Source organism: Phoca vitulina, unplaced genomic scaffold (genome assembly GCF_004348235.1).
Source record: "Phoca vitulina isolate PV1807 unplaced genomic scaffold, GSC_HSeal_1.0 scaffold13, whole genome shotgun sequence".
NCBI lineage: Eukaryota > Metazoa > Chordata > Mammalia > Carnivora > Phocidae > Phoca > Phoca vitulina.
Genome location: NW_022589716.1, coordinates 45954306 through 45982025, shown reverse-complemented (window position 1 = coordinate 45982025; position 27720 = coordinate 45954306). Strand labels below are relative to the sequence as shown.

Here is a 27720-nt window from a genome sequence, read left to right as displayed (position 1 = left end):
TCAGGATGTTGAGTCCTCCAGCTTTCTGCTTCTTCAATATTATTTTGGCTATTTGAGGCCCCTTGCAATTTCTGCATGAATTGTAGGATCTGCTTTCCATTTCTGCAAAAAAATGTTGGCATTTTCATAGGGATTGCATTGAATCTGTAGATTCCTTTGGGTAGCACAAACATCTAAACAGTGTTAGGTCTTCCAATCCATGAACATGATGCCTTTCCATTTGTTTAGATCTTCTTTAATTTTTCTAATCAGTGTTTTGTAGTTTTCATTATATAGGTCTTTCACATCCTTGGTTAGATTTATTCCCAAGTATTTAATTCTTTTAGATGTCATTATTAAGTGGAACTGCTTTCTTAATTTCCTTTTCAGATTGTTTTTAGCTAGAATACAGAAACACAGCTGATTTTTATGTGTTGATCTTGTGCCCTGCAACTTTGCTGAATTCAGTTCTTCCTTTTAAACATATAGTTGTAATCATGAGCTATTTGCATTTTTTATTTCTGCTTTCATTACTTAACATTTTGTATAGCACTTCTTCATGTAAGCATCACTCCATTGTAGGCCCTTTAGATTGGCATAAGTTTTCCTTCTTATAAATAAACAACCCTGGGGTGAACATCTTCAACCATCCTTAAACATTTTCTGTATTTTTGGGTTTTTTCCTTCTGAGACATTTCCAGGTGTGAGATTACTGGACCAAGGGCACAAGTCCTTTCAAACCTGTGGTTGTACACTGCCCTATTCTTTTCCAAAAGGGTTTGCATCATTTACACAGATATTTGCAGCTACCTTTGGTTTCTAATTTTAAAATATATTTGAAACTTAGTAGGGTAGAAATGGTAAGTTACTCTTGTTTTAATATGTGATTCTGTAATTAATGGGGACGTTAAACATTTTTCCTTTTTTTTTTTTTAAAAGATTTTTATTTATTTATTTGACAGAGACACAGTGAGAGAGGGAACACAAGCAGGGGGAGTGGGGGAGGGAGAAGCAGACTCCCTGTTGAGCAGGGAGCCCGATGTGGGGCTCGATCCCAGGACCCTGGGACCATGACCTGAGCCGAAGGCAGATGCTTAACGACTGAGCCACCCAGGTGCCCCAACATTTTTCCTTAAGTGTATTAAATAGTTGTGCTTTTGTGTGTTTGAATTAGGCCTATATGTTTTGTCTATTTGCCTCTTGTGATTTTGATGCTTTCTTTTTGATTTTCAGGAGTGTTTAATATTAACAAAGATGTTGTTATTAATTAACCCTTTGCCTATCGTGTTTGCTACAAATAAGTCTTCAGCATTTGTTGGTTGTCTTTCCATTTTACTTGCTTTTTTTGATATGCAGAAGTTTCTAATTTTTGTGTAGTCAAACTCTTTGATTGTTTTTCTTTGTGATTTCTTTATCTCTGAAAGCATTTAAAATTACTCTTGCATAAGCATTTATCAGTGTTAACAGAAATCAAAATAGAAGATAAAAATGTACTCACAATCTCGTCAGTGCATCAAATTAAAGTGTTCTTTCCCTAGGATCCCTGTCAGTCTTTCCCACATGTACATAATTTGAGGTAGTTGTTATCACAACATTGACACTGTTCTGTGTTCTAGGCTTTTCTGTTTATTTTCCCACTAAATGTTATCATCTGACAGCATCCTTGATGCATCTTTCTCTCAGACTCCCTCTGTGTTTCCTCCTGCTTTTTAAACACTTTCTATTTCCTTGTTTCTGTTTCAGCCAAGGCCATCTGCTGAGAGCCCACTCGGGGCTCCCGTGGCCCTGCCTCCCTTCCTGGGGTTGAGTGGAATGCCAAATCTCAAGTGACTGGGCTGCTGCCCAGCTGACTTACAAGGTGTGCGTTTCATACGAGCTTTGTGGCTAACTAGCTGTGTGGTCTTGGGCAACTCACTTTATCTTCCTGAGTTGGCATTTCTTCTTTTGTAAAATGGGAGCTGATAAGTTTAGCCTCACAGCATTTGTTCTGAAGGAGCATTTGATGGCACATAGTAGGTTCTTAACAATCACAGCAAACACCTACTGTGTGCTTGGCACTGTACCAGGGATTTCTCATATACAATCAATCAGATCCTCACAGTAACCCTGGGGGGAGGTTTGGTGTCTGGGTTGACTGGTGAGAAGACTAAAGTATAATAAATATTGGCTGCTTTGAATTTCACTATTCCAAACCGAAAACTTACACGTTTCCCCTGCTTTTCAAAGTTTGCATTACACCACTTTGCTTTTATGAAAGACCTATCTTATTATAGTACCTGTTTTCGCTAACAGAAGGAAATCCAGAGAAGATTTTTGTTTTTATGAAAAAAGGCAAAAAGCAATGATAGTGTACAGCGTCTGCTTTGCAGTGAGTCCTTAGAGTGGCGCTGCCAAGCCCCTTCCCCAGGAACTACACTCAGCACTCAGCATCAAGCCGCCATCGCTTTGAACTGTGTCTGTGAGCATCTGTGCCTTATGTCGATTTATTTTGTGCATCTGTTAGTAGATGTGTCCTAAGGTATCAGAAGAACCTAGGAGAGGTTATTTTTTGGGTCTGGGAACACTCATTGTCCCATATAAACGAATGGTAATTGCTTCTTCACTTTATGCCATTTTGCCTTACTGAAGATTTCATAGGAATGGCCTACTTTCAGAGAGTGGGGAAACCTGTACTTTATTTGTTTATGTCTTTTACATGAGTTATACACACAATACACATGCACACGCACATGCACACACACTTTTTTTTTTTTTTTAACTTAGATCGTTTTTGTGTGTTGTCGAAGGTCAGGCTGCATGCACAGTCAGCATGTCTGGGCTTGGTTGGAACCGTGATGTACCACAGCTGTGAGGGGAGTCTGGAGGAGGTGGTGGGTGCTGGAAACAGGAGAAGCTCTTGAATGTGCTCCAGGTCAGCTCCTGCCTGCACTGCTGAGCTATGGGGCTGGGCCCAGGGCTCTTCCTGACATCTCTGGTTGGAGCCTCTTGTGCTCCTAGAACCCAGACACCAGTCTGGATCTGAAACTCAAGGCAAGAGGGGCCTCTTCTCCCCTTAGGGGCTGCTGAACTTTACTTCTGCCTCTAGAAGCCAGGATCCCCAATTGTGTGGCATGTTCAGGAAATCAGCAAGGCCAGCTTCTCTTGAGCCTGGGAAAGGGCCAGAGACTCAGCCCAACACGCCGTTATGTTTTGTTACAATACATTGCCCAAAAGGGTTTGGATAAAAAATAATTGAATTTCCGAAAGCTTTATGGTTAATCGCTGGAATTCTTAGTGCACGCTTTTAGCCTTCTCTGTCCCTCTGGGCCTTAGGTTCATGCAGTGTAAGCAGAGATGATGCACATGTACTGGGCCCTGGCTTGTGGTTGGGTCCTGGTTCACTGATTGCCGTGGCTGGGGTCCTCCCTGTGGACTGAGAATGGACTCTTCCTCTCCTCCGTCATGGGAGAGGCCTGGACTCTGGACTCCTACAGACCAGCCACTTACTCTCTGGGCCCTGTGGCAGCCCCAGGCAAGTCACTTGGCTTCTCTGAAAATAGGGGTCAGAGCCCCTGTTCATGGGGTGTTGAGATCACACGAGAGCATGTACCATGGTGCTAGCACAGAGCAGGCTATCCACCCCTCTCCTTTTCTTTCTTTTTCTCTTGTGTTTCTTGCCTTCTTTGTCTCTCTTCCTCAGTTTTTTTATTTCTTCCCTCACTATTCCTTTCTTTTTCATTCTTTTTCCTCCCTCCTTCCCTCTCCAAAGTCTCTCCTTTCTCTCTGGGTGTTGGCCTTCCCAAGGCAAATATCTCAGTCCTGCCAATTCTGTGGGGGCAGCATGGTCTGTCTGAGCTGCTCTGGAGTTGATTGGTGAGTGGGTCATAGGCCCTGTTTGGATCTCTCCTGTGAACTTGCATCATTTTGTCACACTGACCTTTGGACAGCCAGTGGCTCCTGAGATTGTTTAACTTGCTCTTTAGGGAACTCCAGCTTGTCAGAGTTACTTCCTTTCTTCTTTTAAAAAAAGCCTGATTTTTTTTTTTAAAGGGCCTGGAGTCAAAGACCAACTGAACCGAGCCCACCATGTTCTAAAGAGTGTACCTCCCATACACTTGGGCAGGAAAGACCGGCTGGTGGAGGAAGTAACAGCGGGAGATTTGCCTAGCAGTTCAAGAGGAGAGCTGAGTTAGCTTCCTCTGAGTAGTGTGGGGGCTTCTGAGAAGGTGAATTGGCTTCTGGTCTGGCTTCTGGAGTCAGGAATTCAGATTGGTTTTATTTTATTTTATTTATTATTATTATTTTTTTTTTTTAGAGAGAGAGGAGAGTGTGTGTGCATGCATGAGTGGCGGGGAACTGAGGGAAAGGAAGAGAGAGAATCTTAAGCAGGCTCCACATGTGGAGCCTGGCGCAGGGCTCAATCCCACAACCCTGAGCATATGACCTGGCCTGAAATCAAGAGTTGGACGCTTAACTGACTGAGCAATCCAGGCACCCCTCGAATTGGTTTTAGAAGGGCAAGTGATAACCAAGCAGGGGTGAGTTCAAAATATGTGATACAGGTCAGGGCACTGACCACTCAGAAGGGATGCAGGCAACTAGTGGCTGCCCTGGTTCTAAGGACTGTTACCAGACTCCCCACCATGCTTTCCACACATTAACTTATTTGGTGGGTGAGACAACCCTGCAGTGTAGGTCATGCTGTTTTCTGTAGGACAGGGAAATGGAGGCTGAATGAGGTGGAATGATAACTCAGCTCTGGATTGGAAATTAGTTCTAGGGTCCTAGGCTTCTTGCTCAAAATCCCATTCTCTCTGCCTTGCCTCAGATTGCCTGTCACCAAGGTTAGGCTTGGCTAGGCAGAGGAAGGGAGGGGAGTGGGGGCAGCAGTAGGATAGAGTTTGGCACTAGGCAAGGGCTTGAGTTTTCACCTGTATTTCCAGGGGATTGGTGAGTTGAGTCTGTGTGAGGAGGCTGGGGCAGACCATAGAGGGCCTTGTGGACCAGCCTGGATGCTGGGCTTCATCCTGGGACAGCCATGGAGTCCCTGAAAGTGTATAGAGGAAAAGGCTGATACCTCAAAATGGTGTAGTGGTGTTGCTGGAAGGTCATCATAGCCATGGTCAGTGCCTGGTATCGGCCCATGCACAGACTTTGGAGAGTAGTTGGCCTGGGATGGTAAGGGCCTGACCCAGGGTGGAACTCGTTGAGAATGAAAATCAGGGGCTGGATTGGAGCCAGATCCCAAGAGAAGAACTGATCAAATGCAGTGACAGGAAGACAGTGGTGACCACGCAGCCAGTGATGGCTTCAGAGACCAGGGAAATGTTGTTACATGATCAGAAACCAAGGTGGTAGGGTTGGGAAAGTGCTTGCTGGCAGAGAATGGGACATGACTATAGTGCTGGAAAGGGTCCTTGCCTGAAGACACAGGTATGGGAACCATCCACAGAGGAGCCTTGGCACAGGTCATCAGAGTGTGGGGAGCTCCTGGAGGACAGCAGTCCAGGGGGAAAAGAGCTGGACTCTAAGGATGCTCTTGGGAGAGACTTGCAGTGGATAGGGAAGGAAGAAGGGCCTCTTGAGGAGGCAGAGGCCCTTGATGGAGGGCCATGGGAATAAAGGCTTGGGGTTGTGGGTGAAGAGGGTGGGGAGCCAGCTGACTGATGTTCACAGACGGGGAGAGAGTCCGAGGGAAGAACATTGACTTGACCACTGGAGAGTTGCTCTTGACCTTTAGGAACTTAGTTCTCTTCTGTGACCCTTCCCCCATTCCTCTTACAGTTAGAGTTGGTACTCTCAGTTGGTGCTCCAGACCCTCTTGCCCCATTGCTTTGGTAGCCTTTTCTATGTTGGGTAACCTTCATGGAGGCCAGTACAGAGGAGATGGCTTAGTAAATATCCCTTAGCTTGAAAGGGGAGACAGAAGTGATGTTGTGAGGAAATCAAGCATAAGCTCCTGGTGAGTAAACAGAAGTGGTATTGATTTTGAAATGTGAGTGGGGAGAGTATTGGGTATTGATTGAAAGTGGCCAGGGGTGGGTGGTGTCAAGCAGAAGGGTTTTCCCCCACCCCAAGAGAAGAGAAATGTGGTGATGCAGAGAGACAGAAGGCACGAGTCCAGAGACAGCACTGGAGGGGTTGGTGAAGGGAGGCTAGGGGAGAGGGGTCAGACAGGTGGTTCCTTTAGACATGGCAGGGATACCAGAGAAATAGTGGCGGTAGATTTTTTTCTTGGATTCTTGCCTTCTGTTGTCTCTTCTTGTACTGGGTCCTTTGTCCTGCTTCCCATTGGGTGTCAGAGTGGGGAAACGTAAAGGAATGGCCAAGGGTCTTGAGGAAGATGAAGAAAGCGATATTATTCAAAATGAGGGACTTACACTATATATCAGACAAAAGAAGTCTGAGGTTGTACTTGGATGTGGCAAAAATTCATGGAGAGGCTTTTGGGAAGATGGCAGAAAGTAGGAGCACCAGGAATCTGTTTCCCTATCTGCATAACAATTATAGTGGCAGAGTATGTCTGTTATAATCATTTTGGTACACTGGAGTCTTGAAGGCTTGCAAGGGGAAGGCTTAGACAATAAATTGCGTTCATTTCAGTCAATTTTAGCTCTTGGCACAATAGCAGCTATACATTCCCCATCCCTCAGTCTCATGACAGGCACCTGTGCAGGTGTTCCTAGAGCAGCTTGTACATAGCTCACAGGAACCAGAGTGGGCAAAAATGCCCTGTTCTCCAAATATCAGAGATCTGTGCTCTGATCAGATTGCTGCTTCTGATCACAGAGGTGCAGACAAACAGGCAGCCATTATTCATACACATCCCTCCATCATTACAACCCCCCTCCCTCCAGCTGAAGTGATTTCTGAAGAATTTGAAGGACGAGTGCCTTTTTTTTTTTTTGGTTCCCCCTTCATTTTTCTCTTTTTCCCCTTTCCAAAGTCAGACATTAAAGACTAAGACATTCAGAAACAACTGCAAACATATGGGGGGAAATTACAAAGTGAACATGCATGCCCAGGGGAAGACTCAGATAAGACTTGAGAAGACTTTATACTTCAGGCTGAGACAGCATAGAGACAGCCTGCAATAATAAAAAGAAAAAACAAAACAAAACCCCAAGAGCAACAACAAAAAACAGGAAGAATCTGATCTCCAGAGTTACCATATTATTTGACTCAAATGCCCAGTTTCCAACAAAAAATCACAAGGCATATAAAGAAGCAGGAAAGTATGGCGCAGTCAAAGGAAAAAGAATCAATAGAAAGTGTCCTCAAAAAAGACCTGATGGTAGATATACTAGACAAAGACTTTTAAAATAACTATCTTAAAAACATTCAACTAAAGGAAAATGTGGAGAAAATCAAGAAAGCAATGTATAAACAAAATGGAAATATCAATAAAGAGATAAACTAAAAAGAAACTGAAGGAATTCTGGAGCTGAAAAATATAATAACCAGAAAAAAAATTATGAGAGGGATTTAAAAGCAGATTTGAGCAGACAGAAGAAAGAATGGACAAACTTGAAGATAGTACAATGGAAATTATCAGGTCTGAGGAACAGAAAAAAAAATTTGAAGAAAAGTGAACAGAGCCTAAGAGACCTTTGGAACACCATCAAGTGGACCAACATACACATTGTGGGAGTCCTAGGGAAAGTGAAAGAAAGGGGCAAAGAGAATATTTGAAGAAATGATGGCTGAAAACTTCTGAAGTTTTATGAAAGACATTAATGTAAACATCCAAGAAGCTCAATGAACTCCAAGTAAAATGAACTTAGACTCACACTGAGACATATGAAACTTTCAAAAGACAAAAACAAAGAGAAAATCTTGAAAGCAACAAGAAAGTGACTTGTCACACACAAGGGAGTCTCAATGAGATAATCAGCAGATTTCTCATCAGAAACTATGGAGGCCAGAAGGTAGTAGACCCATATATTCAAAGTGCTAAAACACACACACACACACACACACACACACACACACACACACCTGGCAATCAAGAATCCTGTATATAGCAAAACTGCCCTTGAAAACTGAGGGAGAAATGAAGGCATTCCTGGATAAACAAAAGCTGAGGAAGTTTGTTACCACTAGACCTGCCATGCAGAAATGCTCAAGAGTCCTGCACAGTGAAATAAAAAGAAACTGGATAGTAACTTGAAGCTCTTGATGAAATAATGATTTCACATGGGCAGTTATAAAAGCTGTTAATTACGGTGACATTTTGTGATTCCATGTGTTTTTTCTACATGATTTAAGAGACTAATACATATAAAAGAACGAAGTAGTGATTTGTCTGAAAGCTAGTAGTATTGTAAATTTGGTCTGTAACTCTACATTTTGTTTTCAATGTAATTTAAGAGATTAATGTATTTAAAAGAATAATTAGTTTATGGTTTTGGGCACATAGTGCAAAAAGATGTAATTTTTTGGTATGAACAACAGAAAAGGATGGGGTCAGAGCTGTATAGAAACAGATTTTTTGTAAGTTACTGAAGTTAAGCTGGTATAAATTCACATTAGAATATTGTAACTTTAGGATGCTAAATGTAATCTCCATGTTAGCCACAAGGAAAATAGCAGTAGAATATACACCAAAAAAACACAAAAAAGAGAGAAATTTAACTGTTTCACTACATAAAATCAACTGAACACCAAAAAAGACAATAATGCAAGAAATAAGAGACAAACTATAAGGCATATAGAAAACAAATAGCATAATGACGGAAGTCCCTCCTTATTAGTAATTTCTTTAAGTGTAAATGGATTAAGCTCACCAATTAAAGGACAAAGATTAGCAGAATAGACAAAAACACATGGTCCAACTATATGTGCTCTACCAGAGGCTCACTTTAGATCCAAAGACACAAATAGATTGAAAGTGAAAGGATGGAAAAAGATATTCCATGCAAATAATAATCAGAAGAGAACGGGGGGGACTAATATTAGGCAAAATAGACTAAGTCAGAAAAGATTACAAGAGACAAAGAAGGACATTATATATTAATAAAATGTCCAATACAGCAAGAAGATGTAGCAATTATAAACATTTGTATGCCTAATGGAAGACCATCAAAATATATGAAGCAAAAACTGACAGAATTGAAAGTAGAAATAGTTCTAGAACAGTAGTTAGAGATTTCAGTATCACAGATTAACCAGACAGAAGATAAGGAAATAGAGGAACACAATAAACCAACTAGTCTAACAGGCATATACAGAACACTTGATCCAACAACTATAGCGTACATGTTTTTCCCACATGCACCTGGGACATTTTCCAGGATAGGCCATGTGTTAAGCCACAAATTAAGTCTCAATAGATTTAAAAAGGTAGATATCATACGAAATACCTTTTCTGACCACAATAGGATGAAGTTAAAAATCAATAACAGAAGTAAGATTGGAAAATTCACAAATTTGTGGAAATTAACAGACTTAAACAACCAATGGATCAAGGAAGAAATCATAAAGGAAATTAGAAATACTTAGAGATGAATAATAAACAAAACATAATATACCAAATTTATGGTATGCAGTAAAAGCAGTGCTAAGGGGAAAATTTATACTTATAAATTCTTACATTAAAAAATAAGAGTGATTTGAAATCAACAACCTAACTTTACAACTTAAGGGACTAGAAAAAGAAGAACAAACTAAACTTAAATATATAGCACAAGGAAATTATTAATAAAGATTAGAGAAGAGAAAAATGAAACAGAGAAAGAAAAACAATAGAGAAAATCAGGGAAACCACAAGTTGGTTTTGAAAAGATCAACAAAATAGACAAAATCTATTAGCTAGATGGACTAAGAAGAAAAGAGAGAAGACTCAAATTATTAAAATCAGAAATGAAAATGGGGACATTACTACTAATTCTGTAGAATTTAAAAGGATTATGAGAAAGTACTATGAACAGCTGTACAAATTGGGTAACCTAGATGAAATGGACAAATTCGTAGAAAAACAAAACCTATGAAGACTAAATCATAAATATATCAACAATCTGAATACACCTGTAACTATTTTTTTTTTAAGACATGAGAGCAGTTATTTTTTTTTAAAGATTTTATTTATTTATTTGACAGAGAGAGAGAGAGCACAAGTAGGAGAGCGGCAGGGAGAGGGAGAAGCAGGCTCTCCACTGAGCAGGGAGCCCGATGCAGGGCTCAATCCCAGGACCCCAGGATCATGACCTGAGCCAAAGGCTGCCGCTTAATCGATTGAGCCACCCAGGTGCCCCACACACCTGTAACTATTAAGGAGATTAAATCAGTACTCAGAAATCTCCTAATAAAGAAAAGCTCTGGACCTGATTGATTGGTGACTTCTATCTAACATTCAGGGAAGACCTAACCAATTCTTCCTAAAATTTTCCTAACAAATGGAAGAAGAGAGAATACTTTCTGACTCATTCTTTGAGGCCAGCATTACTTTGATACCAAAGCCAGACAAAGATACTATAAGAAAACTGAAGACCCAAATCCCTTATGAGCATTGATGTAAAAATCTTCAGCAGAATGTTAGCAAACTGAATTTAGCAGCATATTAAAACGATTATACACCACAACTAAGTAGGATTTATTCCGGGAATGCAAGGATAGTTCAACATACAAAAATCACATTTTAATGTAATACACCACATGATCATTTCAAATGATGCAGAAAAAGCATTTTACAAAATTCAACACCTTTTCATGATAAAAATACTCAACAGACTAGGAAGGGAAGGAAAATACGTCAAAGTAATAAAAGCCATACACGAAAAACCCATAACAAACATCATATGCAATGGTGAAAGAGGTTTTTCCTTTAAGATCAGGAACAAGACAAGCATTACCACTTTTTGCCACTTCTATTCAAGATAGTACTGAAAGTTCTAGTCAGAATAATTAGGCGAGAAAAGGAAATAAAAGTGTCCAATTGGAAAGGAAGAAGTAAAATGATCTCTTCACAGATGATATGATCTTACATGTAGAAAACCACATATATTCCACAAAAACCTATTAGACCTTATGAATGAATTCAGCAAAGTAGCAGGATACAAGGCCAACTGCAAAAATCAGTTGCATTTTTCTACTTTAACGATGAATAGTTTGAAAAGTAAATTATGAAAAGAATTTCATTTGTACTAGCATCAAAAAGAATAAAATACTTAGGAATTAACTTAACCAAGGAGGTAAAAGGTTTGTATAATGAAGGCTATAAAACATTGCTGAAAGAAATTTAAAAAGTCATAAATAAATAGAAATACATCTCCTGTTCATGGATTAGAAGACTTAATACTGTTAACATGTCAGTACTACCCCAAGCAATTTATAGATTCAACATAATCCCTATCAAAATCCCAATCATGTTTTTTTCAAAAATAGAAAAACCCATACTGAAATTCATATGGAGTCTGAATGTTCCCCAACCAGCCGAAACATTCTTGAAAAAGAATGGGGAGTTCATACTTCATGATTTCAAATCTTACTACAAAGCTACAGTAATCAAAGCAGTATGGGTACTAGCATAGAGACAGACATATACACCAATGGAATAGGATAGAGAGCCCAGAAATAAACCCTTGCATATATGGTCAGATGAGTTTTGACCAGGGGGTCAAGACCATTCAGTGGGGTAAGGACAGTCTTTCAACAAATGATGCTGGGAAAACTGGATGGATATCCACCTGCAAAATGATGAGAGTGGACCCTTATCTAACATCATCTACAAACATTAGCTCAAAGGGGGTCAAAGAACTATGTAAGACCTAAAACTCTCAGAAGAAAATTTTTAAGATTTGTGCATCAAAAGACAGAGTATCAACAGAGTAAAAAGGCAACCTACAGAATGGGAGAAAGTATTTGTAAATCTGTATATCTGATAATAAGAATATATAGGCAACTTCTAAAACTGAAGAACAAAAAACAAATGACCTGATTCAAAAATGGGAAAGATTTGAATAGACATTTTTCCAGAGAAGATGTGTGAATAGCCAATAAGTACATGAAAAAATGCCGGCATCACCAGTCATTAGGGAAATGCAAATAAAAACTGCAGTGAGATACCACCTCATATCCATTTGGATGGCTATTGTCAAAAAACAAGAAAATAAGTGTTGGCGAAATGTGGATAATTGGAGCTTTTATGCAGTGTTAGTGGAAATGTAAAGTGGTACAGCTGACATGGATAATGGTATGGGGGTTCCTCAAAAAATTAAGAATAGTTATGTTAACTAAGTGGAATTTAAATAAAAACTTCAAAATTTAAAAATAGAATTACCATGCAGCAATTCTACTTCTGGGTATATATCCAAAAGAATTGAAAGCAGAGTCCCAAGAGATATTTGTATGCCCATGTTCATAATAATATTATTCATGATAGCCAAAAGGTGGAAGCAATCCAGGTGTTCATTGATGGATGAATGAATAAGCCAAGTGTGGTACATACATTCCCCATGGAATATTATTTAGCCTTAAAAATGAAGGAGATTTTGATACATGCTACAACATAGATGAACCTTAAGGACATTTTGCTATGTGAAGTAAGGCAGTTATAAGAAGGCAAATACTGTATTATTCGATTTATGTGAGATATTCAGAATCCTAGAACCAGAGTAGTGTTGCCAGGAGCTAAGGGGTGGGGAAATGGGGAGTTGCTGTTTAATGGGTATGGAGTTTTTATAAGAAGAACTCTGGGGGGCACCTGGGTGGCTCAGTTGGTTAAGCGTCCCACTCTTGATTTCAGCTCAGGTCATGCATGATCTTGGAGTCATGAGATCGAGCCCCGCATCAGGCTTTGCACTCAGTGGGGAGCCTGCTTGAGATTCTCTCTCTCCCTCTGCCCCCTGCTGCACTCTCTCTCTCTCTAATAAATAAATAAATCTTTTTAAAAAAAAGAGCTCTGGAGTTGGATGGTTGTGATGGCTGCACAACATTATGAATGTATTTTATACCACTGAACTATACGCTTACATATGGTTAATATGGTAATTTTTTTGTTATGTGTATTTTACTACTATAAAAAATTGGAAAAAATGCATGGAGTTATCTGAGAAAGTGAATTCTTTTTCAGTTATTTTAAATCTCTTAAGTTCAGGAAAATGTCTCAGCCTGATCCTACTATGTCTTCAGCATTTCCCTAACGTTTTAACAAGGCTCAGAACCTTCAGCAGGGAATAGTATCTAGCTAGGATTTAATAGCCTTCTTTTGCTTTCTTTCTGTTTATTTTTGTAGCTACAATAGTAGATTTCTTGTCCTCTGAAGGGAACTGTAGTTGATTAATCAAAAGTCGCTTAAAGCAGAGAATTATAAAAAATGACACATTCAGACCTTAAATAATATTTTAACTTACAACACATACATGCATCCTTAGTTAATAATATCAATAATGTAAGTTGCTCCGGGGGAACATACAAGGTTCTCAGTGTCGTGCCTCCCCTTCCTCATTAACACTACACTGTTGGCAGTTGATCCAGGCTCATCTGGGGCATCTTGGCTATGTGAGCAGTTTTGCATTCTGAATTCAGGCTTATCTCCTCTTCTTCTTGCTGTTTTGTTTGGGCATGTGTGATTTCTGCATCACCTGTAATTTCAATTTTACACAAATTAGCACTCCTGATTCATATGTTATCATTAATTCTTTTGGTCTGAATTCAGTAAAGCAAGCTATATTCTGGATGTTCTTCTTGGTCAGAATCTATGTTTTTAAAAGCTCTAGGGTTTGTTGCTTTGCCAGTATTAAAAAGTTGTAATTTGCAAGTCCCAGCTGCAGGACCTTAGGCAGCTGCAGTCGTCATTTTGGCTTTTTTTTTCTCTCCAGGTGCAGCATGCTTAGTGCCTGTGTGTGTGTGTGTGTGTGTGAGAGAGAGAGAGAGAGAGAGAGAGAGAGAGAGAGCGAGAGAGAGAGATTGCTTCTCTTGATAGCATCTTATAAGTTAGAATAGTTCTACCAGTGTGTTAGAGGTGTTCTCCAGTTAAATTTCCTGGAGAAAGCCTCAGCAAATGGCTTTGGTTCTGTTGTGTCTGAGCATCAGATGGCTTGCCTCAGCCAAGGTACTTGCCACAGGAGCTCATGACCTTATTACATCTGTCGCTTGCTGGAAAATATTCTGCCCGGCCCATCTTTTCTTCCAGTTTGAGCCCACTGACTGGTGCTCTGAGTTCTTTTACATATAAACCATCCCAAATGCACTGTCTACAATTTTGGTCTCCTTAATGGGAAGCACAATTTGCTCAGCAGTGTGAGTGGAGAACTTTTCTGTGTTTGCACAACCTCCCCTGAAGTCTTTATTTTTTTTTTTTTTTAAGATTTATTTATTTATTTGGAGAGAGAAAGAAAGAGCAGGGAGAGGGGGAGAGGGAGAAAATTTCAAACAGACTCCCTGCTGAGCGTGGAGCCCGACACGGGGCTCCATCTCACGACCCTGAGATCATGACCTGAGCAGAAACCAAGAGTTGGAGGCTTAACCAACTGAGCCACCCAGGCCCCCACCCCCTGAAGTCTTTTATGATTTTCTTATTCACACCTAATTTATCACCAGATTATAAAGAGATTTATCTGTATTGCATCTTTCTAGATAATTCAACTTAGTTCTCATAGAAATAGCTATTATCACACTGTTTTATGATACTAAATTGAATTAAAGTAACACAACTGGCATTACCAAGTTTATGCCATAACGATTGTGCCTCCTGTTCAGCTTAAAAGTAAGTTGGTGAAAGCAAACGTATGGGGTATACTAGACTCTCAAGCGTGGCTGCGAGCCTCAAGCCGTCTCCTGGGCATGGGCATTTAGTGTACACCAGGCTTTAGGCACAGGTTTTACGGAGCAGAGGGAGTGGAGACCGTCGGCCAATGGCTGTCCTTGTGGCTGGTGGTGGGAGGGCCTCTCCTATTATCTTTTCTTTGTGGCAAATGATACTGGTCTTCCATTTAGATAATAATATAGAATCATGTTTTTCAGTAAGTGTTTTTAAGTAAGAATGTAAATTGTTTTAAAGGAAAAACCTTGAGAAATAATAGCTTACTTAGGTGGTACGCCGATTTGACAAACCTTGGGAAGAGGGTATAGGACCAGTGACCTGTGTGAAGGTAACACTGAAATAGAGGCAGGAGGGGTTGGAGCAGAGCAACCCAGCCCTGTCTCGGTGGGTGGGGGCACTGGGCTCCATCTTCTATTCTTATGTTTCAAAGGAGCAGTGGTGACATCCGACGCAGTAGTCATTCCTGGGGAAGGGAGCCTTTTGGCTTTTGTAGAGGTCATTGTTGGGATGTCCAGCATAGGTGGGAAGGACAGAGCTCTGGAACACAGCTCCTATATTCTGCCATTTACTTCACATATGACCCTTTAGCAGCCATTTAACCTCTCTGTGCCTCAGTTTCTCCATCTCTAAAATGCCAATTTTATCCCTCACATCATTACCATGAGGATTAAATAGGGTGATGGAAGCATTTAACCAAGTGCCATTCACATAGTATTCAACTAATGTTATGGGAATGTTAACAACTGTTCTTCCTACCTCCAAGGGTTGTTTTAAGGATCCAGTAAATTTATGTCTTTATTCGAAAGTGATAGCAAACTATGAGATATTGAATACTGTCATTATAGCTATCATCATCTTTCTTTCATTGGTTTGAGAACTAAAATTACTAAAGGGCAAGGATTTTGTTAATCTGTTTATAGGACTTAAATATGTTATGTTGCCTGATCTTTGAAGATCAGCCACTTTCCAAATTCTCATGGATTTGAGAAGAGGCACACAGCCATGCCTCTAACTCTCTTGATATTCTCAGGTAAATGGTAAACCCAGAGTTGGCTTTTAATCATAGCCCTCCCACTCATTAGCTGTGTGACCTGGAGCAAATGACAGACCCTAGCCAACTTAGGACCCCTTTTGTAAAACCGGAGAAGGAGTAATTAACAGCCACCTTGTGGGGTTGATGAGATGAGGAGTGCAAAGCCTACAGCACCTGGTACCGTTGTATTCGACCCCGTCCCTTTCCCTCGCTCCTGCTGTGTTGGACATTGGACTGCATACAGAGACGCACTTCAGAGCAATTTTTGAAGTCTGGGGAAGGTGAGGGTGCACCTACTGGAGGAAGCAAAGACCAGAACTGGAAGTGGTGTGGAAATGTTCCCTAAAAGTACACTTAGTAAATAAATAGATGGAAGATGTTCAACATTGTATGGCTTATTAAGGAAATACAAATTAAAATGAGGTATGCATAAAAAATAAGGAGATTTTGATGTATGTTTAGTGAAATAGACATCACAGATAATTATTGTGGTAGTGAAAAAAGTAGAAAACCTTTCAATGTATGTTTTTTTCTTTTTGAGATACAATTCACATACCATAAAATTCACCCTTTTAATGTGTACAGAATTATGCAAGCATCACCACTATCTGATTTCAGAAACCCTGTACCCATTTAGCAGCTGTTTCCTGTTCTCTCAGCCCTGGGAACACCAATCTGTTTTCTGTCTCTATGGATTTGTCTATTCTGGATATTTCATATAAATCACACAATATGTGATCTCTTGTGTCTGGCTTTTTTCACTTAGCATTGATGGACATTTGGGCTGTTTCTAGCTTTTGGCTTTTGTGACTAGTACTGTTATGAACATACATGTACATGTATTTGTTTGAGTACCTATTTTCCATTTTGGGGGGTTTATACTTAGGAAATTTCTGGGCCATATGGTAATTCTACATTCTCCTTCATTTTTGAAGCATGTTTTTTTTGCCAGAAACACAAGTCTTGTTTGACTTTTTTTTTTTTTTAACTTTCAGCACTTTGAATGTCATCCCATTACCTTCTAGCTGCCATCGTTTCTTTTTTTCTTTTCTTTTTTTAACTTGTTCATTTATTCATTTATTTAATGAATATTTATCAAGTGTCTGTTATGTGATAGGTTTTTTTGCTTTTGTTTTTGTTTTGTTTTTTGTTTTTAGGTATTTGGGATTGGCTGTCATAGTTTCTGAAGAGATCAGCTGTTACTCTTATTGAGGATGCCTTGTGCTGAATGAGCCTCTTCTCTCTTGCTGCTTTCTCCTTGTCTTTGGCCATTGACAGTTTGATTATGATGTGTGTAGGTCACATCTCTGAGTTTTTCCTACTTGGAATTTGCTAAGCTTTTTAGATGTCCTTCAAAAACTTTGGAAGTTTTTGAAGTTTATTCAGATCTTGCTGCCCCATCTCGCCTTTGTTTCTGGACTTCTCAGTATGCACTTGTTGATATACTTGATAATGTCTCACATCTTTGAGGCTGTGTTCATTTCTCTTCTCTCTTTTTTCTTTGTTTTCCTCAGGTTTCATAATCCCAGTTGATCTATTTTCAAATTTGTTGATTCTTCTGCCTGCTCAAATCTGCTATTAAGCTCCTCTAGCAGATTTTTCATTTTAGTTATTGTATTTTTCAAATCCAAAATTTCTATTTGTTTCTTTTTTTTATAATTTCTAACTCTTTTTTGTTATTTCCTCTTTGGTGACACATTATCTTTGTTCTTTCCTTTAGCTCTTTAGAATGGTTTCTTTTGTTTCTTGAACAAATTTAAAATAGCTGATTTAAGATTTTTGTCTAGTAGGGATTTCTCAGGAACAATTTTTATTAACTCCTTTTTTTCTTGTGTATGGACCATACTTTTGTTCCTTTGCTGTATTGTGATTCTTTGTTGAAAACTGCACCTACAGAATAATATAATGTGGCAGTTCTGGACATCAGATTCTCTTCTTCACCCACACTTTCATAGTTTGTTTTTAATTTGGTAGTGACTTTTGTGAAGTAATTCTTTTTTTTTTTTTTTAAGATTTTATTTATTTGACAGAGAGAGACACAGCGAGAGAGGGAACACAAGCAGGGGGAGTGGGAGAGGGAGAAGCAGGCTTCCCGCGGAGCAGGGAGCCTGATGCGGGGCTCGATCCCAGGACCCTGGGATCATGACCTGAGCCGAAGGCAGATGCTTAACGACTGAGCCACCCAGGCGCCCCATTGTGAAGTAATTCTGAAAGTCATGTGTGACCACTGAAGTCTCTGCTCAGTTAGCTTAGTGGTCAGCTACTGATTAGAGCTTTCCTTAAATGCCTAGAATCAATAAGTCTCCCAATCTTTGCCGAGGATCTCTATGTGCATATTGGGGCATGCTTTCAGTGCTCAGGCAGGTAATTGACAACTCTGCCTTGGCCTTCACTTCCTGTTTGCATAGAATATCAAGGTCAGCCAGAGGTAAGAACTTAGGGCCTTCTCATGTCTTTCCTGACCATGCACAGTGCTTTTGCCTGCAGATAGCATTCTAGAGTCCCAGGAAACCTCCAAACCTCCCATGGAAAGTTTTCCAAAGCTCCCATGGAAGCTCCTAGCTTTTCCTTCTAAGCTGTTTGGTCAGCCAATGTACCCAAACTGTTATCCTCCCTCAGGCAGCTGTGATATTAAACAATTGCCTCTGATTGTTTTCAGCAAATGCCCTTGAGGAAAAATAAAGATAGCTTTGCAAGTGGAGTCTTCCAGGAAGGAAGGAAAGGAAAAATAATGACAATTCTCTAGGAAAGGGGCTTTGATGGAACTCAGACCCATTCTGCCCCCTCAGTGGCTGTCAGGCTGCTGGCTTCCATTCTGATAGCAGATGCTGGTTATTAAGGCTACTGCAGAATTAGGGAGGAGTGGATGGGAATAAGGCAAGTTAAAATGCCACAAAGCTCTTTTATTCTTACCAAGATTCAGCCATTTTTCTTGAATAAACATTCCACAGATTGCTGCAAACCTTTGGTTAATTTCTAGAGTTCTGAAAAAGTTGCTTCTGATGATTTTTTGCCTGTGTTCTTATTGGTTTTATGGAGAAAAGGCTTTCTGATTGTCCTATTTCCACCATTTTGCTGATTTTTCAATGTATGTTGAGTCTTAGACTTATACCCCATGAATTAATCCCAAAGCAAGGGGAAAAAAAAGCCAGTCATGTCCACCAACATGTTTGCCAGTATTATTTATAATAGTGAAAAATTCAGAATGTTCTAAATGAGTAACATTAGTGGGGGAAAGCATGTAAATTCTGTGTCACACTATTATGCAGCTGTATAAATGAAAGAGGAGGCTTGGGCAGTAGGATTATAACATGGAAGCTATGACCCTTGGTTCTAGAGTCAGATGGGCTGGGTTAGAGTTTGGCTCTGAGATTTATAGTAAATGACTTGTAGCAAATTAATTCGCCTCTCTAGGCCTCAATTTCTCATCTATAAAATGGTGATAGTTCCATAGTGGTGCTGAGAGCTTTCACAGAAGGTGTCCAGGTGATACGCTTGGCTCAGCCATTGCTAACACTTAGAGGATGAATATACAACCCATAATCCTGCCATTGGAGTGCCCTTTCTTCTAACCTTGGTTTTTCCATGCATTGCCAAGGGATCTTTTTTTATTTTGGTTATAGCATACATAAAATTTCACATCCTCCTAGTTTATTTGCCATTATATCACTGTTGTTGCTATCATTCAACAGAAAATTCTTTATGATACATGATAGGATTATGGGTTGTGTATTTTCTCTTTTCCATTTTATTATTTTTTTTATCAGTGGGAAAGATAAATGTATACTAATAGTAAGAAACTCTTCTGGGGCACTTTTGTGGCTCAGTTGGCTAAGCAACCGACTCTTGGTTTCGGCTCAGGTCATGATCTCAGGGTCCTGGGATTGAGCCTTGCATCTGGCTCCATGATCAGCGGGGAGTCTGCTTGAGGATTCTCTCTCCCTCTGCCCCTCTTCCTGCTTGTGCTCTCTCAAAAAATAAGTAAATATTAAAAAAAAAAAGAAGAAGAAGAAGAAGAAGAAGAATGTCTTCTTAAAGAAGGAGGCCCTCTTCAGGAGGGTCCAGGCAGGAATACCCTCCATTAGACACTGGGATGGTGGAAGTATGTTTCCAGGTGCATCTTCAGGGACTTTTTTTTTTTTAAGATTTTATTTATTTATTTGACACAGAGAGAGAGCACAAGCAGGGGGAGCAGCAGGCAGAGGGAGAGGGAGAAGCAGGCTCCCCGCTGAGCAGGGGGCCCAATGTGGGGCTCAATTGCAGACCCTGGGATCATGACCTGAGCTGAAGGCAGGCGCTTAAAGACTGAAGGCGCCCCTTCAGGGATTTTTTGATAAACCAGTATTTCCTGAGTCTGTGCAGGAGGCTGGGGTGTATTTACTGGTCTTCTTCAAGGGGGTCTTTTATTCAGAGTCCTGGGAGCTAGGGCTCACTGCTGCCTCCTCAGAGTGGGTTGTGAAAGTAGAGGTTAAAACCTAGGAGCACCCTTTTAAATTTTATCATTCAACCTAAGGGTTTCCCTGTGGGGCCTCCGTTTCCTCATCTGCTGCTCATCCATGCTGATGATCTCTGTGATCTCTGTAACTTGGCGGGGCTTGTTTTTCCATTTCAGGTTCCGAGGTGCACCGATTATACCCGTGGCGGCCAAGCCTGGGGGGCCAGAGGCCCCTGAAACAGAAGCTCCACAGGGCATCTCAGAGCTCATTGAGGTACTGTCCACTTGAATCCAGGCTGGCCTCTGGCCCCAGCCCCACTCAGGCCCCTTGTATCCTGCTCAGTCTGAGAGGGAGAGAAGGGGGAGGCACCCCAGCAAAAGAGTCTGAGCTGTTCCTTTAACTACCGCCACCCCTCCCCCAGGCACATGCATACCTTAGTGTACCCTCCCTCACTTCCCTCCAAGAGTTAAACCAAAACAGAAGCAGAGGCCTCAGTCTCTAGCCCAAGGTCCTACGGAGCTGTCCACACCCTTGTAAGTCATTCTTTTTCCTTTCTCTTGTCAAACATCCCCACTCAGAGCAGCTCCTGCCTCCTGGGGCTCTAGGCCATGTCTTCCATTCCAGGCCTTCAGACTGTGCCATTCCCCCGGTGTGTCCCACTGGCTGATGGAGACGGGCCCAGCAGCAGGGCAGTGCTGCTCAGGGCCTCGTGGTCTCCACTAAATAATGGCGCTTCTGAGGCACGGGCTTTTCCTCCAGGCTCAGTGGTAGTAGAAGCAGGGAGGCAGCCCAGCCACCACAGGGTGCCCAGGGCAGCCAGAGGGCAGGGCGGGGGTGGTGGGGTGGTGGTGATGCTGCTGTGAGGATGGCAGTGACCACAGTGTCCCTCAGTTGGAAGGGTGGAGTGGCGACTCTGGGGCTGGACGCTGGGCCCACCACCTGCTCTCTGTGTGGCCTTAGGCACGTGACCTGATCTCTCTTGCCTCTGTTCCCTCAGTTGTAAAGTTGGGAAAAGAACACTAGCTGTGGAGTCGGCGTGCAGGTTAGCTGAGGTTAATAGTGTCCTGTGCTCAGAACAGTGCTGTATCAGAGTTTACTACAGCAGCGACGGCGCTTATCACATACCAGGAGCTGTACTGTTCTTTACATGCCTCTCACAGTGATCATGGGCTTTCACAGTGGCGCTGGGAGGCTCACATTATTTATCCCCGTCTTAACCAGGGAAGAGTCTGAGGTTCAGAGAAGTTAAGTAACTTGCCTAAGGTCTCACAGCAAGTATGTGGTAGAGCTGGCATCCAGTACCAGATCAGTTGGGGTGTCTTTGGGATCCCCCTGCACCTGGACCCACAGAGCCAAGAACAGATGCGATCGTGTGCACTGCCACCATGTCTATGATTACATGGTGCTGCTGCAACTGACTTAGCAAAGCAAACCTTTTCTGGCTGAGGCTTTTGTTACTTTTTCATCTGCTTCAGAGAACACTGGTCTGGGAGCCTTGGACAGATTTTTTTATTAAAGCAAAATTCGCAAATGCTGCTATGAAAGATGTTTGTGTATTCCTTTAAGAAGCCTCTGCCTAAATCCCAGGCCAAGCCTGTTTTGAATCTTTAGTCTTTTTTCCAGAAGAATTGTTATCACAAGGCTGAGAGTTTGGAACATTCACTACCAAATACTTTTTGACAGCCTCTTTGCTAACGAAATCCGAAAGCAGCCAAATAGAAGGAATAATGCAGTCTTTACTTTCCTTTGTTTATTGGGAATTAGCTCTGACATCCGCAAGCACGTAGACAGCATGAGGGAAATGGGCCGGTGCAGCTGAAGCGCGCGGAAAGTGTTGGCGGAGCAGAAGCAGCAGCCCTGCAGACTGAGGGGGCAACACTGGCCCTTGGCAGACATTAGGTGGTCCCCCGGCTCTGCCTGGGCTTGGAGCCACCGCCTCACCCCCTCCCGCCCCTCCATACACGGCGGCAGCCCTGCTCACCCGGGGCCTTTGGGCCCCTGTGCTTCTCAGGCCCTGTGCCAGCTGCTGGAGATACTTGGAAGGACTCAGGCCCTAGGAGAGAGACAAACAAGCAAATGCTCACAACAGCGTGTTAACGGGGGATGGGGGCGGGGAGCGCAGCCGCGCAGAGGGGGCCGAGAAGCCTTCCCAGGGGTGGCGTCTCCCCGGAGAAGGGGAGGTGAAGCTGGCTGGTGAGTTTGCAGGACCTGCCAGTGGCTGGTGCCTGCTGTGAGAGGGCACGTGGAGGGGGATGAGGCCTCTCCGGTAGCTAGGGGCTAGACGATGACACATCTTAAATCCTGTGGGCTCAGAAGGCTGGGAAGGCCGGTGAGGTCCAATCGATGTGCCCCAGGCTGTCGCGCAGCAGGCGCCGGTGCCGGCCTTTTGGGAGGCTGTTGGTTACCCCAGCGAGAGGAGAGAGGAGGCTTCTCCAGGTGCCCTTTTCCTTCGAACCCAGAGGAGCCGAGGGCACGGCGGCAGTCTGGGCCGCCGTCAGGGAGCCGTCCGCTTCCGAGCAGGGCCAGCTTGCCCAGGGACTGGCCGCGCCTTCTGCCCTGCTCCGCCCTGCCCAGTTCAGCTCCCCTCCCCGGCAGCGTGTGGCACCAGCGTGTGGCATCTCTTTTCTAGCTCCTGACATCCCAGATTTCTATCCCGACGAGAGACCCCTCGGGACCACTCCTCATGTCTGTGGACCACTGTTTCTCCATCAAAGGCCAAGGCACTGTGATGACAGGGACCATCCTCTCAGGCTCCATCAGCCTCGGCGACAGTGTGGAGATTCCCGCCCTCAAGGTCAGTCTTACCTTGTCCTTCGTTTTTGTTTGTCTCTCTAGTGGCGAGGGAGAGGGATGACCCCTTTGCCTCTCCAGCAGCTGAGCCTGCTGGGCCAGCTCCCCAGGGCTGGCCCTCTGGCTCTGCTCCGCTCCCTCTTCTCTCCTACCCTGCCTGGATTCTAGAATCACCACTCTCCCTCGTTCTCATAACAATACCCATGTATTGGAGGCCTATGATGTGCCGTGATGAGCCTCCCGAGTAGGTGTTCTTTGTAGATGAAGAAACGGAAGCTCTAGAAGGTGTAGTGGGCTCAGGATCACATGGTCAACAAGTGAGGATGCAGGGTGTACACCCTCCCTTTCTACAAGCCCCATACCTCAGGCTGGCAAGTACACGTGGACTTCTTTCTGGGTACTTTTTGCCTCTCCACAAGAATTTCAAATTAAATGCAATTACGATCTTGTGTCTCTCAGAGTCATACAATCTGGAGGATATCCAGATGAGTTTTACACTGGTAGTGACCACTAGTAGGTACCATGTTATCCCTTGGAAGACTAGTGGGCAGCTGCGTGTCTCCCTATTGCCCCCACCTCTGGTAACCACTGGCCTGGCTCTGATCTGAAAGCTCTTTTAGTGACCTTGATAATTCCCATCTTCAGTGGGCTTTTCTTGTGGTTTTAGTTTACTGGAGAAGAAACAGAGGCTCCTTGACCACCCTTCTCTTCAGGGGTAATAAAGGGTGGGCAACAAGGGCTAGTTAGAACCAGGCAGATCCTAAGAAGAAATCTGGGGTCCAGGGTGGCTGTCTAGTTCTCAAAGGAACCTGGAGTGTAGGGACGTGGAAGCTTGCACTTGGCCCCATGTACTAAGATGCAGTCACAGCCCTAAGTCAGTGAACTCAGTTTGCCTGCGAACTGGGAGTTCTCCCTGGAGGGCTGTGTTGAGACAGATTCTAAGACTGTCTGGCTCACTAGACGTATTAGGGTCCTCCTCAAAAACAGAACTAAAAAGACATGTGTATATATGTATACAGAGAGAAAGGGGTGTATTTTAAGGAATTGGCTCACATGATTATGAGGCCCAGCAGGTCCAAAATCCACAGGATAGGCCAGCAAGATGGAGATCCAGGGAAGAGTTGCAGTTCAAGTCTGAAGGCTGTTGGCTGGCAGAATTTCTTCTTCTTCCAAGGAGGTCAGTCTTCCTGTTCAGGCCTTTAACTGATTGGACGGGGTCCACCCACATTATGGAGGGTAATCTCCTTTACTCAAAGTCTGCTCCTCTTAATGTTAATCTCATCCAGAAAATACCCTCACAGAAATATCCAGAATAATGCTCGACCAAACCTGTCAGTACAGTGGCTCAGCCTAGTTGACACATAAAATACACTATCACACTGTGGGGGAGAACCACGATAACAGTGGCTGCCCTGAACAAGGGGAGGGCAAGGGCACCTATATCTTGTGTTGGCCCTTCCTGGTCTAGGATAGCCTGGGAGGATGTAGGAAAGGGGTATTTCAGGGATGAGAGGAATGACCAGGGCTTCCCCAGGTAAAGGAGATCTCAGGTTTCAATCACCCCGCTCCACTCATTTTATGGTGCTGTGGTTGTTGCTTCCTTCTGCAGGGCTGCGTTATTAGGGAAGAGTCTCCTGACCAGGGAGGACCAATCACAAGAAAAGCTTCCCCTATAGGCCTGAGACTGGCCAGGTTGCAGGGCTCCCTGGGGTGGCAGCAGGAGTTGAAGGACGAAGCCCTGCCCTTCCGAGTCCCAGGGCCTCCCCTGACATTGGACCCAAGTGCTAGGGTCAGAATCCCCTCCTCTACTGGCTGTTGTAGATTCTCCTCTGAAGACCATTAGTCCTGGATAAACACCACTTAAATCAAATCCATGTTGCGCCAGGGACTAAAAGTGTAAATCTTAAAAAAATAAAGCACAAAATTATGAAAATAAACCAAACTTATATTTAACAAAGTTAAGATTATTATAGTGCTGCGTGTTAATTCTCAGCTGGAACAGAGAATGAATCAAATGGTAAATTTCTTTGCCTTCTGGGTGCTCCCTGAAGCAGATCCCAGGGGGCCACCCTCATCCAGTATCCCTTCTGGCTTGGGAGAAGACATGTTTGCAGCCTGGGAGAACAGCTGGGAGCAGGAAGGTGGTGTCAGAAGAGGTTGCTGTGGGACATAGACTTTGAAGTGTGGTACCTGAGGGAGGAAAAAGTGTTTGATGATAACATCAGTGGCCACCATGCTTGACCAAAGTATAGGATGGGGGAGGGCCGAGGCAGAAAGAGTCAGCCACATTAAGCAGACAGGGATGTTTGAGTGGGGACATGTTCTGAGGTCTTTGGCCACTCTTTTCTTTTTTTTTAAGATTTTATTTATTTATTTGACAGAGAGAGAGACAGCGAGAGAGGGAACACAGGCAGGGGGAGTGGGAGAGGGAGAAGCAGGCTTCCTGCCGAGCAGGGAGCCCGATGCAGGGCTTGATCCCAGGACTCTGGGATCGTGACCTGAGCCGAAGGCAGACGCTTAACGACTGAGCCACCCAGGCACCCCTTTGGCCACTCTTTTCATCCTTATAAAGATGGAACTTTCCTATCAGGGTCCCATTACTGATCTGTCATACTTGGGCACATGGAAGGTGCTTGGCAAATATAAAATTTAATTCTCCTCTTGCTTTTGTTCACCCATTTCCCCCAGCCTACCTTTTAACTCTCTAGTGCTGTGTTATTCTCTAATTTACTAGGCAGGGAAAGCATAACTGTAAGTAGTGAACTTAAATATGTGACTGAGAAATTTTCCAGTCAAAGTGTAGAAAGTGCTTTCTCCATTGCTGCTTATAGTAAAATGTGAGATGAAAGGAGTGAATTGAAGGTGGAACTAAGGTACCTGCACTTGATTTGGGAGATTCTCGGCCTTTCCAGATTCCCAGTGATGCTAAAAGTAGAAAATTCATTTTGAGAAAGCACACTCTGGAGAAAGGCCAACGGTGATGCTGGACAGCCTTTGCTGTGGAGGTTAGGGATGTGACTCGTGGATCCAGTCAAACATCTCAGCAGAAACCAGGACTAGAGATGGGCTTCTCCAGGAAGGATCTGTGGAGAACCCTCAGATCCCCTTGACATACATGAGAGACCCACAAGGTTTTTGAGAATGTAGTATCAGCAGAAACACTGCCAACCTGGGCTGAAAGGGACAAACCCAACGAAATGTTTAAAAAAAAAAAGCAGTTGGACTTCTGGTATTCTAATTGTAGGAAATGGACTGATAGAATTACTCAGCTAACTCATGTTACCTTTCAAGCAAGAGGGAGAATAACTCCAGGGGCAGAGCCATGGACACAAAGACAGAGGCCAGGGAGGCGAGCCCAGAGGCAGGGGCCAGTGAAGCCTGTGGGCCCAGAAGGTGGAGGACCGAGCCACAGAGGGTCATTTTCAGGCCAGGAAAGCTAATGGAAGTTGCTCTGTTGGATTTCAGATTTCAGATTTGCTTGAGTCTAGTGACTTCTGTGTTCCCTGCATTTTTTCTCTGTGCCTATATTTTAGGTTTTTTTCAAGATTTTATTTATTTATTTGAGAGAGAGAGCACAAGTGGGAGGGAGAGGCAGAGGAGAGGGAGAAGCAGGCTCCCGGCTGAGCAGGGAGCCCCATGTGGGGCTTGATCCCAGAACCCTGGGATCATGACCTGAGCCAAAGGCAGACGCTTAACCGACTGAGCCACCCAGGTGCGCACCCCCCCCGCCCCGCCCCTGCCGTGTCTATATTTTAAAGCAGAAAACTTGTTTTTGAGTTTCACACATCCACAGGTGGAGAGGCATTTGGCCCCAGAATGGGTCATATCTGTGCCTGATTAGGTGGGTTAAATGATATTTTTGATCTGATGATACTTAGATGAGATTTTGCACTTAGAGTATGCTATAATGGGGTGAGAAATTGGAGATGTTGGGATGGGGTAAAAGTATTTTGCACATGGGATGGATGTGAATGAAGTTTTGGGGACTTGAGGGTGGACTGTAGTGGGTAGAATTGTGACCCACAAAAGCTGTGTCCACCTAGAAGCTCAGAAATGACCTTTGGAATAAGAGTCTTTGTGGATGTAATTAAGGTAAGGATCTCAAAATGAAGTCATCCCAATTAGGGATGATGTGTGTCCAGTGACACAGATTCACAGAGGGAGGGCATATGTGGCCCCAACCCGAGGAATGCCAGTGGCTGCCTGGAGCCACCAGATGCTAAGAGAGAGGTAGGGAAGGAGTTCGTTCGCAGAGACTCCAGAGGGGACCAACCCTGCTGACACATTGATTTTAGACTTCTGGCCAGTGTAACTTCGAGAGAATACATTTCTGTTGTTTAACGCTACCAAGTTTGGTCATTGGTTAGGGCAGCCCTAAGAAATGAATGTGGATTTTGGATGGAAAGGACTGAAGTCAGAACACGCCTCAAGTCCTTTGCAGTTGTGGGCAGGCCTCTTCACTCCTCTGAGCTTTGACTTTGTCTCGAGGGATGGCCGGGGTGCTGTGAGGGTGACGTAAGCTGCTCGCACATCGGCAGTACAGGTTAATGGTAGAGTAGGACTGCTGCGTACTGGTGGCCAGCTCTGTTCCTTCCTTCCTTTCCTGTAACTCCCCCCCAGTAGGCAAGAAAACCTAGGCCCAGGCCTGCTAAGCAACCAGATAGCAGAGCCAGCATTTGAAGTCATTCCTCTGGCTCCAAAGACCAGGCTGTGTCTACTATATCCCCTGCCCCTGGAGCCCC

The 27720-nt window shown here is 43.2% G+C and overlaps 1 protein-coding gene across 3 annotated transcripts in view; it reads left to right on the top strand.

Annotated features, from left to right (window-relative positions):
- The window catches only part of EEFSEC (eukaryotic elongation factor, selenocysteine-tRNA specific), a 246570-nt gene that overhangs the window by 92838 nt on the left and 126012 nt on the right, over window positions 1–27720 (top strand). For all 3 annotated transcript variants that reach the window (XM_032412049.1, XM_032412048.1, XM_032412050.1), the window contains exons 3-4: window positions 20365–20461; window positions 22818–22982. In XM_032412049.1, the coding sequence (XP_032267940.1) occupies window positions 20365–20461; window positions 22818–22982 (262 nt within the window). The remainder of the gene's footprint in view (window positions 1–20364; window positions 20462–22817; window positions 22983–27720) is intronic.